This window comes from Mus pahari, chromosome 3 (assembly GCF_900095145.1).
Source record: "Mus pahari chromosome 3, PAHARI_EIJ_v1.1, whole genome shotgun sequence".
NCBI classification, from domain to species: Eukaryota; Metazoa; Chordata; class Mammalia; order Rodentia; family Muridae; genus Mus; species Mus pahari.
In genome coordinates, this window is record NC_034592.1 from 36,442,670 (window position 1) to 36,458,934 (window position 16,265).

Below are 16,265 nucleotides of genomic sequence, written 5' to 3' on the forward strand. Positions count from 1 at the left end.
ACTTGAGGCTCTGTTTAGGGAGGCAACAGGGATTGCAGGGTTTTTTGTTTTTTGTTTTTTGTTTTTTGTTTTTCAGTAGTGGTCAGGAATGCGCCTGTCTGAAGAATGATATTGACCAAAGCAAAGCAAAACACCCAACTTGTTGGTGCAGCTGCTTTTGTTCTTTGTGGACTCAAAGCCTAACCTTTTGCTCTACAGGATTTCACATACGTAAATCTCAAGATTGATAAGCACTTTTAACTCCAGTATTTGGAATTTGAAATTCATTGCAAAGTTATTCATGAAAACAGTCAGAAACTGATACAAGGGCAGAGTAGAGGCATGCATAATGGAGGAAAGGTACCCAATGCGTTAACCCAGAGGGTGGGACCACATTCTCACTGTTTGAAAGGCCCGCGTCAACGTGCCCTGCCTCTGAATGTTAGCAGGTGCAAGCATGAAAGAGCTAAAGCAGTCTTCATATGTGTGGGTAGGGTCTTACCTTCCTTACTCCCAACCCCACCCTCTTTTCAGTTTTTCTAGACAGAGTTTATTCAGTGTAATCATCCCTGACAGTCCTGGATTCTCTGTAGACCAGGCTGGCCTCGAACTCACAGAGATCTGCCTGCCTCTGCCTCCAGAGTCCTGAGAGTAAAGGCTTGTGCCACCACACCTGGCTTTGTTGTCCTTCTTGACATGGTCCTTTTCATCTACCTTACCCTGCTGCCTACAGCTGACCTCTTCAGTCTTGTTTGTTCAGTTTCCAGACCCTGTCTTCTCAGCTGTGTTTTTGGGTGTTGGGATACTGTGGCCTTGGATGGTCTGAGCATCGTTGATGCTCATTGTGCTGATCCCAGACAGATGTGCTGGGGTGGATTCTCCTATCATTACATTCAGTGTCAAACAGCTGCTGATCAGTCTCTGTGCACCTTTACTGCCTCGGGTGTTAGTGGGGCTCCCAGTGCTCCCCTGCTTTAGTCCTGGGAGTATGTTGTATGGTAATGCCCAAGAAGTCTTTTCAAACGCAGATGGGCGCTCTATGGAAAATTGCTACAGCTGTTTGAACTGCATCGTACATTGTAGACATTTTCTGAGTCTCAGCAGGACATGGGATTCTTTGGCTGTGGGTTGTCTAAACAATAATTGTGTTGCAATGTTGTAGGACTAATCTATCTCATAAAGGATCCGGGTCCTTTGCTTCTTCCTAAATGACGACTTTGATTTGACACAGGCTTGAGGCAGTGGCATTGAAGCACGGTGACACCTTTGTTTCCTGGCCACTGACCCGCTCTCTCCTTACTTCTCTCTGAGCATCGTATCTCTCTACTGTAGAGATGAAGTGGTTCCTTCCAAGGACTTATGGGAGGAGGATGATATGAGTTTGCCCAAGGGCTGGTACCAAGGAGGCTACCACTGACTTCAAGCTCACCTTAAATACGCTGGCAGTATTGAGGGTTGGAAAGATAGTGGGTAGGACTAGACTAGAAAGAAGGTGCAGCATTGCCATATAAAAGACAGTTTGAATGAAATCGAATTTCATATCTGGAACTAATGGGTAAAGAAATACTACAGGAAATTTAGGATTCCAGGAGATAAAATGTAATATCAAATATGTTTCTAGGTGAAATAGTTGGTCTGCCTCTTGTATCAGACCCTGAAGTGCATGCAAGCAGAGAATACATATGCCACTGGCGTCAGCTTTCCAGCATGGGACGTGTGCAGTGGTCAGAAGCTGCACGCTTATTGAACAGTGAAGCAAGCAAGCCTCAGGTTCATGGTGGAGGATTGTCAGGGAGCTGTGTCATCACTGCCCCTAGAAGTTGACCTGGGTTTGGATCTAGTTTGTTTTCTAGTCAGTAGTCTGGAATACGTGATCGTTTGTTCCTTTCTCTCTCTCCACATGTTAATTGATTCTTTAGGGAGAGTGGATTTGTCCATGGGCTTTCTGTCTGCTTTATTGTTAACTATGTGCACTGAACCCAACTCTACAGCAGACATGGATCTGATCATCAGATTAGACATGGTATACGAGAGTGAGTAAGATTAAATACTGGGCTGGAGAGATGGCTCAGCAGTTAAGAGCACTGGCTGCTTCTCCAGAAGTCCTGAGTTCAATTCCCAGCAACCACATGGTGGCTCACAACTATCTGTAATGGAATCCGATGGTTTCTTCTGGTGCACTGGTGTACGTGCAGGTAGAGTGCTCATATATATAACAAAGATATAAAGCTAAGAAAGAATAATAAGATCGAGCACTTTGAACCCAAGAGCTGCTGGTTATGTCCCAAGTGCCAGATAACCAGTGCTCATTTTATTCTTGTTGCAGAACTGTGGGCAGCATGATTTCTTTGGTTCTCCTGAGGACACAGAGGAGGTGTATATTTCTGCTGGGCTGAAATGCACTGATGTGCTGAGTTATTCACGGCATGTGCTTTGAAGGTGTAGAAACTCAGCAGTGTCCACAGGTGCCTGAAGCAACCTGGGACGAGCCCAGCAGCCTGTGTTAGGATTTTAGGTTTAATACTGGATTCTCAGGGGAAAATCTACCCTGATGGACTCTTATTTGATCAAGCTTGCCCCTTTAGCTCTCTGAGTGCCCAGCATCAGAGAGCAACAGGTAGTTCAGATACCTGAGAATCAGAAAGCCCAATTAAGACATTTTGTTGATTGTTTTTTTTTTTTTTTTCTATGCTCAAGCATGTTATTCTTTAGTTTTAAGTTACCCTTCCGTAGTGCTTTCTTTTCTAGCATTTTTCAGAGAAGATATTTGTGACTTTCACATGTGTGAGCCTAAATCACTCCATGATCTTGGAAGTCTGTTTCATGCGCCTTGGTTTGGCGGAGGTGGAGGTGGCCCAGATCAGTATGTCTCGGTCCAGCAAGAATAATTCAGACTGTTTGTTAACTGTGAGAGGGGATTGATGACGCAGGGAGAGTGGTAGCATTTGTGTTCCTGGTGTGCACTGCTCTCAGAAGGAAGCCATGCCGCCACTTTAATCAAGCCGCCTGCCATAGTGACAGGGGGACCCAGCAGGGACTGAGTAGGGTACGCTTAAATTCACGTCACAAGAGTGTGAGAACAACACACCTGCAGAGGTAGAGTGAGCCGCTTAGTGAAGGTGCACACATTGGTGCATTTGACATGAAACCGAGAGTTCACTCACCTCTGTTGGAGAACCTGTTGCTAGGATACCAGCGGGTAACCATAGCCCTTGGAGAAAGAGATGCTGTTCTTCAATAGTCATAAGACCTTTAATTCCTCCCTCGTGACTAACCTTTTCCTCAGAGGCAGGGAGCCCTTTTGAGGCCTGGAGAGTGTTCTGGAGCAGAAATGAGTTCTGAGCAAAGTGTAGCTGTTTACACAGCAGTGAGACCCGGGCAGATCAGAAGTTGTGATGTAAATTTCACACCCCAAATGGCTAAGCTCTTTAATCAAACATGACTCCAGCTATTGCTCCGTCTGTGTTTTTAGACGGCTAATGTTTGCACTCAGGTGACTGAGTCAAGTGGATGACCCTGGGTAATGAGCATGACCCTCCTGATCATTCAGAGAGAGGCCTTGAAGAGCAAAAGCTGATGTTTCTCAGTGAGAACTGAAGACCAGAATACACACTTGCTCCTGCATTTCAAGCCGGCTGCTTGGACTTGACTTAGCTTTGTGGCCCCCACAGACACATGAGCCAGTTTCCTTAGAAAACTAAGAGGAGAATATGCTGTTTGTCCTTCTCTGTCTCTCTCTACATTCATTCCCCCTTGTCCCCTCCCCCCGCCACACCAGTTTCCCCAGTAAACCCAGATAGATGGAGATGGGATACTGGATACCCACTGCAGAGACCACAGTCTCTACCCTTACCCTCTCCCCTCCTCTCCTAACATTTCTTATGTAGAGCATACATTACAGACGTTTCCCATGCACTGCGGGCATGAGGTTGCTTGTCTAGAGCCTCCTTATTCAAATACGAGTGCTCTGTGGAACACCTGGAGAGCAAAGGAAGACACCAAAGTGAGAGGTACCCGGGACAAGCATCTTCTGGCTCCTTCAGGAGGCCTGAGTAGTTAGAAGAGACTCTGAAGATCCCCAGTGTGCTTGTCACTTAGAACGATGGCCAGCGAATGTAAGTACACGAGATCAGTAAGGAGACAGGCAAGGGGGCCTTTTTCAAGTGCACGTGATGGCGATGCCTTCAAGAGTGTTAGTGCCCAGCCTCTTGAAGGAGACATGCTTAGTCCTCTTAGAACCTAAGTGTGTGCCTCTTCATGCACAAACTGGACATTTGTGATGGAGGGCCTGAGGGAGCCGGGAAAGGTGATGACACTTGAGAGCTGAAAGGTGGCTGTCTTCTCATTTCACAGTAGATGTTTCTTATATAACCACATCGGTGTTTGTCTCCAAATGTGAGTAGGTGGGCTGGTCCTCTGATCACTGTTGGCTACACCTGTAACACTCTTCCCCAAGGTGTAAGCTTCAAGGTCTTAAAAAAACAAAACAAAAACAAAAATCAAAAACAGAAAAACCCAGCCTCATTTATTCTCCCTGGAGGGATAAGAGATCTAATACCCAGGCAAACCCAGATGACACACTACTGAAGTGATATTTGAACCTCCGCAGCAAGGCCACACAGGAAACAGGCACCATGATAATAGCATCCACACAGTAGGTTACCTCTTGCCAAGTGGGTCTTCTGTTAGGGCTGAAAGAAGATTGAACAAGGACTCTTCCCCTAAGGAGCCATGGAGTAGGACTTTGCTCAGTGCTGTGAGCTGAGCTGTTCATATGAGTTCCAGCGGTAAATCTGCAAATGTGTCAGCACACGTTAGGGTTAATCACGGGGTCTCACAGCTTCAGGAGTAAATAACTCGAATACAGCCCCAAAGGTCACCTGTGTTGGAGACTGTCCCCACCCTGGGTGACAGGACTTTGCTGTTCTTGCCATGCTGTTTGCATAACAACAAACCATCATCTGAGACTGCATTGCACTAGTGGGGTCTAATCCACCTTAGATAGATTATCGCACTGTGCTGCGAAGCTTCCTGTACAATGCTTCCTGATGCATTTCTGAATAAGCCTTATTTTTAAGCAATGTGTGACAGTTAGACTTCAGACAAAATTATAAAATTGGCCTTTAGAGCCTTTCCCACTTCCTGGTGTCTTACTGAGTTCATGTGTGATTATGAACTAACTGAAATTCTTTTGGAAGCTAAACTGGACAATAAAGACACTTATCTGGGGCTGGGGAGATAGCTCAGTGGTTAAGGTCTTCCAGAGGTTTTACACACACACACACACACACACACACATTTAAAAGGCACATATCTAGGTCATGGGCACCAGGATCTGTGTTGACTTATCATGTCTAAGTATGTATGAGTGTAGGCAGTAAATATGTGGGGAAAACCAAAAGATCCAGAAATTGCATATAGGTGTAGAGATGTTGCCTTTCTATGTAAGTTTATTTCTATAATGCATTTTTATTAATATAGAATACATATAGTAAGAATATACAGTCATAAACATTTACAAATGCACACAAACACATAACCATCTCCCGTTGACTTAGAAGCCTACCTCTCGCACCTGCTTAGCCAGTGCTCTGTGCTCAAGAGTAACCACCATCCGGATGAACATGGATTGGGACTGGCATGTAAGGCTTTTGAACCTCACATGCATAAGGTCACACAGTACTGTTTTCATTCAGCTGTCTTTATGCATCATTGTGTCTGGGAAATTAATTCACACTGTTGGGTGTAGCAGTTTAGTGTTTATAGTTATGTAATAGTCTATTGAATGTATTCATTGTACTGTTGGTAGGTGTTTGAGTTCTTTCATTTAGGGGCTATTGTCAATAACATTACAGTGTCTGTTGCCTGTGGACATAGCTGTTGGTAAGAGTAGATATGGGTCACAGGGTGCGATGTAGTTATAGCAGATGCTACAAACCACTTTTCTAAAGTTACGGTAAGGACCCATGCTCACAGCTGGCCGTCAGCGGTAAGGTCAGGTAAGGTCGCTGCCCTTTCTCACTGCTAGCCCTCCTCTTGGGCTCAGAAAGGCATCTCGTAGGTTTCCTTCCCTTCCCCCAGAGCTAAGGAACTAGTATTCTTTTTGCAGTGCATCTTGGCACTTCATCCAGGAACTGCCCATTCAAGTCTTTTCCTGCTTTTTCCTTCTTGATTTGTAGGAGTTATTCCAGCTAACTGCTGTCTATAGGTATTGTAGTACCTTCTCCTGTTTTACAAACATGCCTTTTCAATCCTACTTTTAGTGAGGGAAGTATTAAATTTTATAGTCAATTTTTTTCTTTTTAGGTTGTATTCAAGAAATCGTTACCTAACACTAGGTCTGGAGGATACTTTCAGTATTTTGCTTTAGACATTTTATCATTTTCAGCTATGATGCATCTGGAATGGAATCCTTATGTGGAGTTTGTTTGTTTATTTGTTTTAACTGTACATTGAAAGGACCATGTTCCTGCTCTGTGGTACGAGGACTTCCCAGTACGAGCACTTCCCTTCAGATGGCAGTGGTGTGAGTTTCTGTCTGGATCATTTATTCAGACTATGTAATCACTTTAAGGATTATGGCTTTCGAAGTACTCATATGTGTGCATGCGTGCGCGCTTGCGCACACGCACACATACACACACAGAGACACACACACACACTCTCTCTCTAAGATATGGGAAATATTTTAAATCTATGGAGCCATTTTGGTTGTGTCATCTCTCTTTTTCTTAGCTCATTTCTCTATCCCCTGGCCTTGGGGGATGCCAAAGTTTGCTCAAGTCCCATCTGGAGTGGAGAAAAGTCTATAAGGATCCAGCGTGAGAGTGTTTTCCTACCGTGGCTTGAGCTCCAGGCCTGAGTGGGTTGCATTCTATTCCATCTCCTCTGACTCTGATGTCTCTGCTTAGCTCTGGGCTCTGTTTGCATCACTACAGTGCCTCCCTCCCCTCTGGCCTGTAGTCAGGCCAGGCCAGTAAGGAAGTGGATAGCAGGTGATGGAAAAGGACAGGGAGGATGAGTGCAAGGCATGCATTTCCCTGCAGGCTTATGGTGGGCTGGATTGCTCTAGAGCACAGGCCATTACAGTTCCCACAAGGAAGGTTTGTCTTCAAGCTCTCTTTCTGAGGTGTCACCATGTTTACTAATGGAGGCATTGCAACATCCCTTTACTCAGCACCTTTCCACATCTTTCTTAGACTTGGCAAACTGCTCCAGTTGAGTGGGTCATTGCTTCACTGCCCCAGCTTATTATAAAAATAGAAGAAAAAGAATTTTCTGGGCATCTCAGAAAGTTACCTTGCAATAGACTTGATAGGTCTACTTGAGGAATGTATCTCTAAGCAACACTGCCTGAAGACAGCACAGGGGCTCCATCTTTTTCTCTCTGGTACCACCTGCAGGCTCCAGGGCACTATTTATGACTTAAATAAAATCAGTAGTCTTAAAGTGTATCCTTCAGTGATAGCAAGCATCTTAGCTATGAGGCTTTTTTTTTTTTTCCTCTCCCACTTCCTGACTTAAGTTGATAACAGTGGACGTAGCCATGCCTGTGCTTGCAGCCCAGACACAGACATAGCAACGCCTGAGGATGTTAGAAGGCGGGGTGAGAAAGCCAGACTGCACCATGTCTTAAAGTACTAATAAAATTACTGCTGTTGAAGACTTAAAATTGAGGCAGTTCTGGGGAGAGCAGCCTCAAGGTACAGCAAATGGGAATTATCCTAATTCTTTTGTGAGTTCAGCACTGATGTTGTTTAACTCCTCTTTCAACAGTTGGGTTATTTAGTTGTCTGCTCTAGGAATTAATTTTGCAATGGCATCTGTAGCACTGAGGAGGACGGTTGAATTACTTGCACCAAAACAGAAATCATGTCCCAAATGTCATTTGATGACAACAGTAATTAACCTGGATCACACATCAGCTGTAGCAGCAAACATGACAGTCCTAGAATTGTTTGGAGATTAAAATGAGAATGTCAGTGGCAAGAAAGACAGAGCACCATGTATTTTCACATGAGCTTTGCCTGTTTAACAAGTAGGGAACAAACGGACGAGGAATTTACTTTTTCCTGGACGTGGCTGAACCTGTCCATTTCTGTGCAGGCCTAGGTGAGCCGAGCCTTTTGTTTAGTCCCACCTAATGCAGATGCAGATGTTGTTTTTCTTCTTCCCAGCTTCTCGTTTCATTGACTGCCTATTTATTGTGCACATGACATCACACCCATAAGCCACTTGCCCTACGAGATCATGAAAAAAAAATGGTGCCCATGAGACATGTTTGTCATGCATTATGTTTTTTTTAGGACATTCTGAAATTGGATATACAAATATTAAAAAAAAAAAACAAAAACACCCAACTTTTGGCTATTTATAAACAGTGAGACGATTTCAGAATAACCAGCCTTTAACTCTAGTGTGCTTATGCTTGCCTTTGCTGAGGGGATCATTAGGAAGCCATGGTGTCCCCCAGTCGCCCTTTCTCACTTAGGTGGCCCACCTTCCTTATAGCCATGTGTTGGCATATGCCTAACACTTTGGCTCTAGGCACCAAAGGCAAATAAGAGAAATAGCTGATTGTTCAGTTTGTGTGGCTGACATAAAAAACCCCAAGCTGTAAGAGGTGGGGCACTTTGCCCATCCTTCTTGGTATGTTCCTAGTGTTTTATAAATGTTTACTGAGTTGATTGGGAATTCTATTTAGAGGACTCGTCTGGCAGAGGTCTGTGGAATGCTTAAACATGCTGAATACCGGGGCAAGTCTCTAACCCAAGGTCTGAAGACAGACTGCGAGGATACAGAGGAAGTTAGACAAGATGGGATCCTGGGGCACAATCTGAATGAAAGTCCACTGGACTGTGAACTGTGAAGGAGAAGAGGAAAGGATGGCTCTGGAGCCTCAAGAAATGATAGTGTGAGGTTGGAGCGATGGCTCAGTGGCTAAGAGTGCTTGTGCTCTCTTGAGGACCAGAGTTTAGACCTCAGCATCCAGTCAGATAGTCACAAACACCCATAGCTCCAGCCCCAGGGATCCAGTGCCCTCTTCTGGTCCCCAGGGGTACAGGCATATGCACACACGTGTACACACACACCCCACTCACATTCACCTGTATATACAGTCACATAGACATGCATACATAGAAATACACACACAGACACACACACACACACACACACACACACACACACTAAAAATAAGTCCTTTTAAAAAGCTATAGTAGCATTGCCAGTGATGCAGGCTTGAGGGCTGTAGGTAGGTGCCACAGGAAGTCTTTGCCATTCCAGTCCCTTTTGGATGTGAAGGGAATCTGAGGCTTGGTTATATAAAATCAGTAAGGGCTAATGGCTATTCTTGGAATTATTCCCTGTGTTTTAATTCCAGAGCGAAGACCATCAAGAATACAGTCTCTGTGAACTTGGAACTAACAGCAGAAGAGTGGAAGAAGAAATATGAGAAAGAGAAAGAGAAGAACAAGGCCTTGAAGAGCGTCCTCCAGCATCTGGAGATGGAGCTGAACAGGTGGAGGAATGGTGAGAGCGAGTGGAGCGGAGAGGAGGCAGGGGCATACGCTTCCTCTGTCCTGGGATGGTTGGCATCTTGGGGGATTCTTGGGAAAGGGGGGTGACTGTGGAAGTCAAGCCTTCCCAGTTCCTATGATGACGAGTGTTTTATTATTTTGTTTTACTAATGTTTTATTATTCCTGGCCACCATGACCTGTGCACAGTAGGGTGGGCCAAGAGACCCAGATCAGTTCCTCAATTAATCTCTTTAAGTGTGCATGTGTGGATTGAGTGGTGCACATGTGTGGGGAAGGGTTCATGTTTGTGTGTTTATGTGTGTGCAGGGGTGTACATGTATCTGGAGGGGTGTGTGTGTGCGTGCCTCTGTGTGTGTGTGTGTGTGTGTGTAGGCTAGAGAATCGCTGTGTGTAATACCCAGGAAAACTGTCCCCCTCCTTTGCAACAGGCTTTCTCCTTTGCCTGGAGCTGACCCATTTGCTTAGACTAGCTCGTGTACGTCCATCTGTCTCCTCCCCAGCTCTGGGATTACGAGCACATGCCTCCATGCCTGACGTTTCTGTGTCCTATTGGGATAGAACTCTGGTCCTTGCATTGAGCATCAAGGGCTTTCCCAAGAGAGCAATTCCACAGCCTGGCTAGAGTCTGTGTCAGATGCTCTGTCTCTGCATGTCCCTGGCCTTCATTTTCAGGGATCTTGACTTCATGTTTACAGGAAAGCTTCTGAAACAGGTTTTTTATTTTTATTTTTTATTTATTTATTTATTTATTTTTTGACTAATACCAATTGCTTTGGCTATATGAAAGCTAGGATTTGCTTCAGTCTTGCCATTTACTTGTGGGTAAACGTCACCTCTGGCCAGAACTTGCCTTTTCTGACCTGCCTCACCATTCAGTTCCTCAGAGTGAGACATAGTGGGCTGAAGAAACACTTTGCTAAGATGAACCCTGACAGGTCTGCTTCATGACCAGTTTTTCAACCCCCGTCTTCAGTCTCTTTGGTTTGCTCTATAGGAGAAAATATCTCCTAGAGCTGGCGTGAGGCGGGTGGGTGGGTTATGGGGGAGGTGTGAGGGGTGGCTTCCAGATTCCGGGCAGACACATTATTTTGGTGTCTTTAGCATTATGTCTCTTTTAATCTAGAAGCAAAGCAGGTTGGAGCGGTGTGTCAGAGGGTGGCTGTAGCTAGAAGTCATTTGTTCCTCAGATCCTTTGCTTCCCTGTGGTGTGTGTATTTCAGCAGCTACTGCAGCCTGTGGTGCCCCAAAAGAGGGGGCCTAGGGATCGCTGAGCTGGTCTGGAGGTAGCAGGGTCTGTTTGCAGCCCTGCAGTGAGCCAGAAGTCGATTGCTGGTGATGGTATTTGTTGCTGCTTCTTACTAGTAAGGATTGGGTATCAATGAGCTACTTATTCACTTGAGAAGCAATTACATGACAAACAAGAATTCAAGAGAGGCTCAGAATCTGACCTCGTAGCCTAAATAACAGGATTTTCTTCTCATCGGAAGCATTTCTAGCTACACATGTGTCTCAAAAGCTGCTAGAATAATTGAATAACTCAGCACCTGCGCTGAGTGACGATCCCTGCCGTTTGGCAGGAGCAGCAGAGTCGGGTGTGTGGAAAGTGGGGTGGGAGGCGGCTATGGGACATTTTGTGGTGGCTCTGGAATCCTTTCGGGTCAGTTCCCTGTGGGATGACTCGGTCACTTAGTAAAGCCCTTAGGTGTGACGTTGGCTCACTGGCCTTAGAAGCATTCTGAGTTGGACAATAACCTCACTTTAATCGTTTCTCATCCCTTGCCTGACTCTAGCAGTCCAGTTCTCCAACACATGTCCAGGGCCACCTTGTGGAATCTGCCCTGTCTCGTTTGCCTAGCATCTTTTTGGACTCCTGCATCCTTTTGGCTTCTGTATCTGCCACCACTTTGGCTGTTAAAAAGTATGATTTATGAGTCTTTTGGTAAAATCCAAAATAAATCCTTAAGCTACGTAATTTAGGGAAAAGTAAGGTATAGTTTCTGGTATATCACAGACCTACAATAAATGCATATTACACATTGTGTGCTTAACATGGAATCTGGGCAGTTGGGTAAGACCCAACTTTGAGTGTAAAGGGAACTTTCAGTCACTGTCAATACATGTATGGTAATAGTCTATGCTGCACACCAAGAAAAGAAAGTATATGTCTAGAGATTTTATAGCAGGCAGTTAACCTCTTCGAGAACTTCTTTGAGAAGCTAGCGAGGGCTTCCTTGAATAAGCAATATAGAGAATTGACTGGAGAGATCAGTTAGCTGGGTGAAACAGGAGATTGAAGGTGAACTCCAGCTTCCTGTGGGGGAACTGAATTGACTGTGGAATTGAGTGTGGGAGCGGAAGACCATGTGGGGTCTGGGCTGGGGAAGCAGTGGTCTTGGATGAACTTGGCAGGTAGATATAGGAGTTGTTCTTCAAGCAATGAGAAGCCACACAGCTATAGAACACTTAAGAAGAGTTACATTGTGAAGGTCTCTTGGTTGTGCAGAGAAAGGACTGGGGTAGGCAGAAGGTGTGGTAGAGGCATGGAGAAGACAGTTAGATTGAAAAATAGGAGGTAGAAGAGAACGAATTGAATTGGTATTGAAACAGAAATTTTCAGGGTTTGGTGAGGACTAGCAGTGCAGGGAGGACGGTGTCAAGGTAGTTCTGAGGTTTTTGTCTTGGCTAAGTTGGCTGGAAGACAGTACCATTTCCTTAGACTAGAAATACAGGAAAAGAGCCAGACTGGGGAGTAGAGTGGTAAAGAGGAAGCCTGGGTTGTCCAGGAAACACCCACAGGAGGGTAGTGCGAGAAGGTAGTTCTGGGGGCCTTCATAACAGGAAGAGGGAAACTTGTGTATTACTGGTCTTTTTGTGGTTGAAGGCAGAGGTAGAGGCAAGGCTCCTGTAGGTGATAGAGTGGAGAGGGAAGAGAGGAAGCAGAGGTTGATAGACTCCTCCCACAGCCTGTGGCCTCGGAGCCTCTGAGCAGCTGGATGCGAGAACCTTGCCTTCCCGGCTAGTATTTGTGTTGTAAAGGTGACATTTCTGGAGGCAATGGTTTGTAAGTGCAGAGAACGTGGACTGATGGGAGAGACTACAGGTGATCAGAAAGCAGTGAGGGAGAGTGAGGAGGCTGGAGTGGGGCCGTCCCGAGCCACTTGGGGCTCCCTGTACCTGAGTCCTGAGGCATGGTAGCCATGTGGGGAAGAGAACTGAGATGGACACAGTGTCAGCTCTCCCAACTAATACCAGAAAGGCAGGATATTGCCAAGTTCCCTTTGGATTATAGGATACATTGTTGGATCTAAACTTCTAGGAGGCAGCTACTTAATTTACTTCAGTATTCCCTGGGTATTGATATTTCTACATCGGGATCCGAACACGCTCCAGGAGCCCTGACCATGGGTGCTTTCCGTAGGAAAGATACTCCTTTCCTTGCACGGTGTGTGTGTATACTTTAAAAGCCTCACTGCTCCATTCCAGCTGTGAGAGAGCAAGGAAGAAGTGTGTGCACACGTATGTGCCTCTGAATGCTTGGTCTTCTGCAGTTGCTATCACAGAGAATACAGTGGCAAAGCAGGGCAAGAGGAAATCAATGACAAATCAGGTGCAGGCAGATAAATGAGTAAATGAGGACACGCGTCTAACCCAGTTGGTGGTGACAGGTGAGAAAGAGGCATGCCCTGTTATATATCTAGAGGCTGATCTCAGGTCTAACCCCTCCCACCTCCACCTGGACCAAGTTTCAGCCTTAGAAGCTTGATTGATACTATACACTGTAAGTCTATGCTCCCTCCAAGACACATGTTGAAATCACAGATCCTGAGGTACTGGATGTTGGTTTCTTTGGGAGTTGTCCTAGTTAGGATTTCTACTGCTGTGATGAAACACCACAATCAAAAGCAACTTAGGGAGGAAAGGGTTTAATCATCTTACACTTTCACATTGTCGTTCATCATTGAAGGAAGTCAGGGCAGGAACGCAAACAGGGCAGGAACCAGGAGGCAGGCACCGGTGCCGAGGTGATGGAGGGGTGCTGTTTACTGGCTTGCTCCCCTTGGCTTGTTCACGTCACTATATAGCCCTGGACCACCAGCCCAGAAGTGGTCCTACGCACAATGGGATGGGCCCTCCCACATTAATTAGTAATTAAGAAATTGTCTGTCTTAGTTTGGGTTTTATTGCTGTGAACAGACACTATACCAAGGCAAGTCTTATAAAGGACAACATTTAATTGGGGCTGGCTTACAGGTTCAGAGGTTCAGTCCATTATCATCAAGGTGGGAACATGGCAGCTTCTAGGCAGACATGGTACAGGCGGAGCTGACTTCTCCATCTTCATCTGAAGGCTGCTAATGGAAGACTGACTTCCAGGGAGCAAGGGTGAGGGTCTTAAGCCTATCCTCGCCCACAGTGACACACTTAACCCCCACCAAGGCCAAACCTCCTAATAGTGCCACTCCCTGGGCCAAGCATATACAAACCATCACAATGTCCAATGGGCTTGCCTGAAGTCCATTTTTAAGGAGGCATTTTCTCAACTGAGGTTTCCATCTCTGAATCGACACTAGCCAGTGTCAAGGTGACATAAATCTAGCCAGCGCAGAGGTGACATTTCTTGAGGACTGTTGCCTCTGTCATCCCAGGAGACTGCTGCTGCTTGTTTGAGGATAAACAGAGATGTCATTGGCAAACCCAGAAGACCTCCCCGACCCCAACCAAGAACAGATCGTCTGTGTCGCCACAGGGACCTCCAACTTCTAACTTCCAAGTTAGAAGAGAGAGTTCTGTTGCCCAGAAGACCCCGTCCTGTGGTGCTTTGTCATAGTAGCTCTGAGAGACTGAGATGGCAGCCCATTAGCAGTGCAAGCTGGGCTGTTCTCTATGCATACCGTTGGGCCTTGGTTCTCAAATGAGGACCTGTGACTTGGGGCGTATATTCTGCAAGCCTAATTCTTTCTGGCATTGCTTCTGAGGCATCCTAGCCTTCTACACATGCATGGAGTACTAAGGAGCAGCCCCATCTTTTCTTGTTTTTTTTTTTTTTTTTTTTTTTTTTTTTTTTTTTTTTTTTTTTGTTTTGTTTTGGTTTTGGTTCTCTGGCTGGCCTGGGATTCAGATCTGCCTCTTCCTGCCTCTGCCTGCCTCTGCCTGCCTCTGCCTGCCTCTGCTTGCCTCTTCCTACAGAGTGCTGTAGTTAAAGGCGTGGGCCTCCACTGCCTGAGCACACCCTTTATTAAGGAAAGAATGGGGAGAGTCACCTCGAGGCTGTGGCTCCCTGCAGTGAACCAGTTATTGTCCCCTAGTTGCAAGCAGTGGCAGCTGCAACAGTGACCGACTGTGCTCAGCCTAAATGGAATGAAGACCTGGGAAGAATATAGACAGAACACAGTATCCAAAGAGTGTCTGCGCACACGGCAGAAGTGGTTAACCCCCTTTCAGGTGTTTGTTTCCCAACGCATTTTGGAGATTTGGAGGGCCAGGATAGAAGTGGGGATAGCGCGCCTTGTGTGGTCTAGTCTGTAAAAGGCAGGCTACTTTGACGGTGTGATAGGTAAAGCCTGAGTTTAGTCCCTGGGGTGAAAGGAGAGAACCGACTTGGTGGATTATGGTCCACCTCACAAATAGGCCATGACACATATGTACGTGTATGGACATACGCTAAATAAACACCTAAGTGTAAATTTTGAAGTAACTCAAGTCCCAACATTATAGCGCAGCATCCTCCCAGCATCTTCAAGGCAGAGGCGGGAAGGCTCCAAGTTACAGCTAGCCTGGGTGGCAGAGGGACCCTGCCTCAAACACAGTCATGAAAGAGGAAACAAAACTATACTTTTTCTAGTTTCAACTCCTTTTTTTTTTTTTTTTTTTTTTTTGGAGGTGGGGAAGGATATATGAATACAAGTGTAATTTCTAAGAAAAAAAAAGGGGGGGGAAATTCAACCAAAAAAGAGAACCAAGTTTAAAATTTAAAAAGCACTTTTTAGTTTTGCAATTATAATTCTCTTACATCATTTCTCCCACCCCTTCCTCCCTTTGGCCTCTCCCACATCCCTCCCTGCAAGCCCCTCCTCAACCCCTCCTGGCTCTTCTTCAAATCCATGTCTACTTTGTGCACTAATTATTACTGCCCAACTTACATTTTTTACAAATGACATGTGTTAATTTGCACGCGTGTGCATGCGTGCGTGCGTGTGTGTGTGTGTGTGTGTGTGTGTACCTGTCACACTTTACTTGCAAGTTCAGAGGGACGCCTTGTCATGAGTTAACTCACCTGACCCATAGACTGAACTCAGGTGATGAGGCTTGGCAGCAGGCATCTTTACCTGCTAAGCCATATTGTTGGCCCCTAAACCAAAAGTTTTACAGAGGTTCATGTCAGGAAAAAAAAGACCCCCAAATCCAGCTGTTGGGGTGTCAGGGAAAAGGTGGTCTGGTGTGTCTGCAGTCTCTCCTGTTGAGCTACGAGGTATACAGTGAGTGTAGTGGGTTTCTGTTGATGCTGTCTAGGGAAATCCTGCTAGGAAATCCTTTCTTTTGTTTGGTTTTCTGGAGACAGGATTTTGCTGTGTTGTCCAGGCTGGCTCTGACCTTTGATCCTCCTGCCTCAGCTTGCCCCTGCTGGAACTTCGGGAGGGGACTACTGTGCCTGTTGAGATTTATTTACTCTTTCAACATTAAGTCTGGGGGAGGTGCTAGTCCCCTCTTAGGCTTCATAGGTGTAAGCTCACAGGAATTAGCATTTC

At 45.7% G+C, this 16,265-nt stretch overlaps 1 protein-coding gene across 1 annotated transcript in view; it reads left to right on the forward strand.

Annotated features, from left to right (window-relative positions):
* The window catches only part of Kif5c (kinesin family member 5C), a 154,298-nt gene that overhangs the window by 85,473 nt on the left and 52,560 nt on the right, over positions 1 to 16,265 (forward strand). The window contains exon 11 of the mRNA XM_021192864.2: positions 9,362 to 9,510. Within this exon, the coding sequence (XP_021048523.1) occupies positions 9,362 to 9,510 (149 nt within the window). The remainder of the gene's footprint in view (positions 1 to 9,361; positions 9,511 to 16,265) is intronic.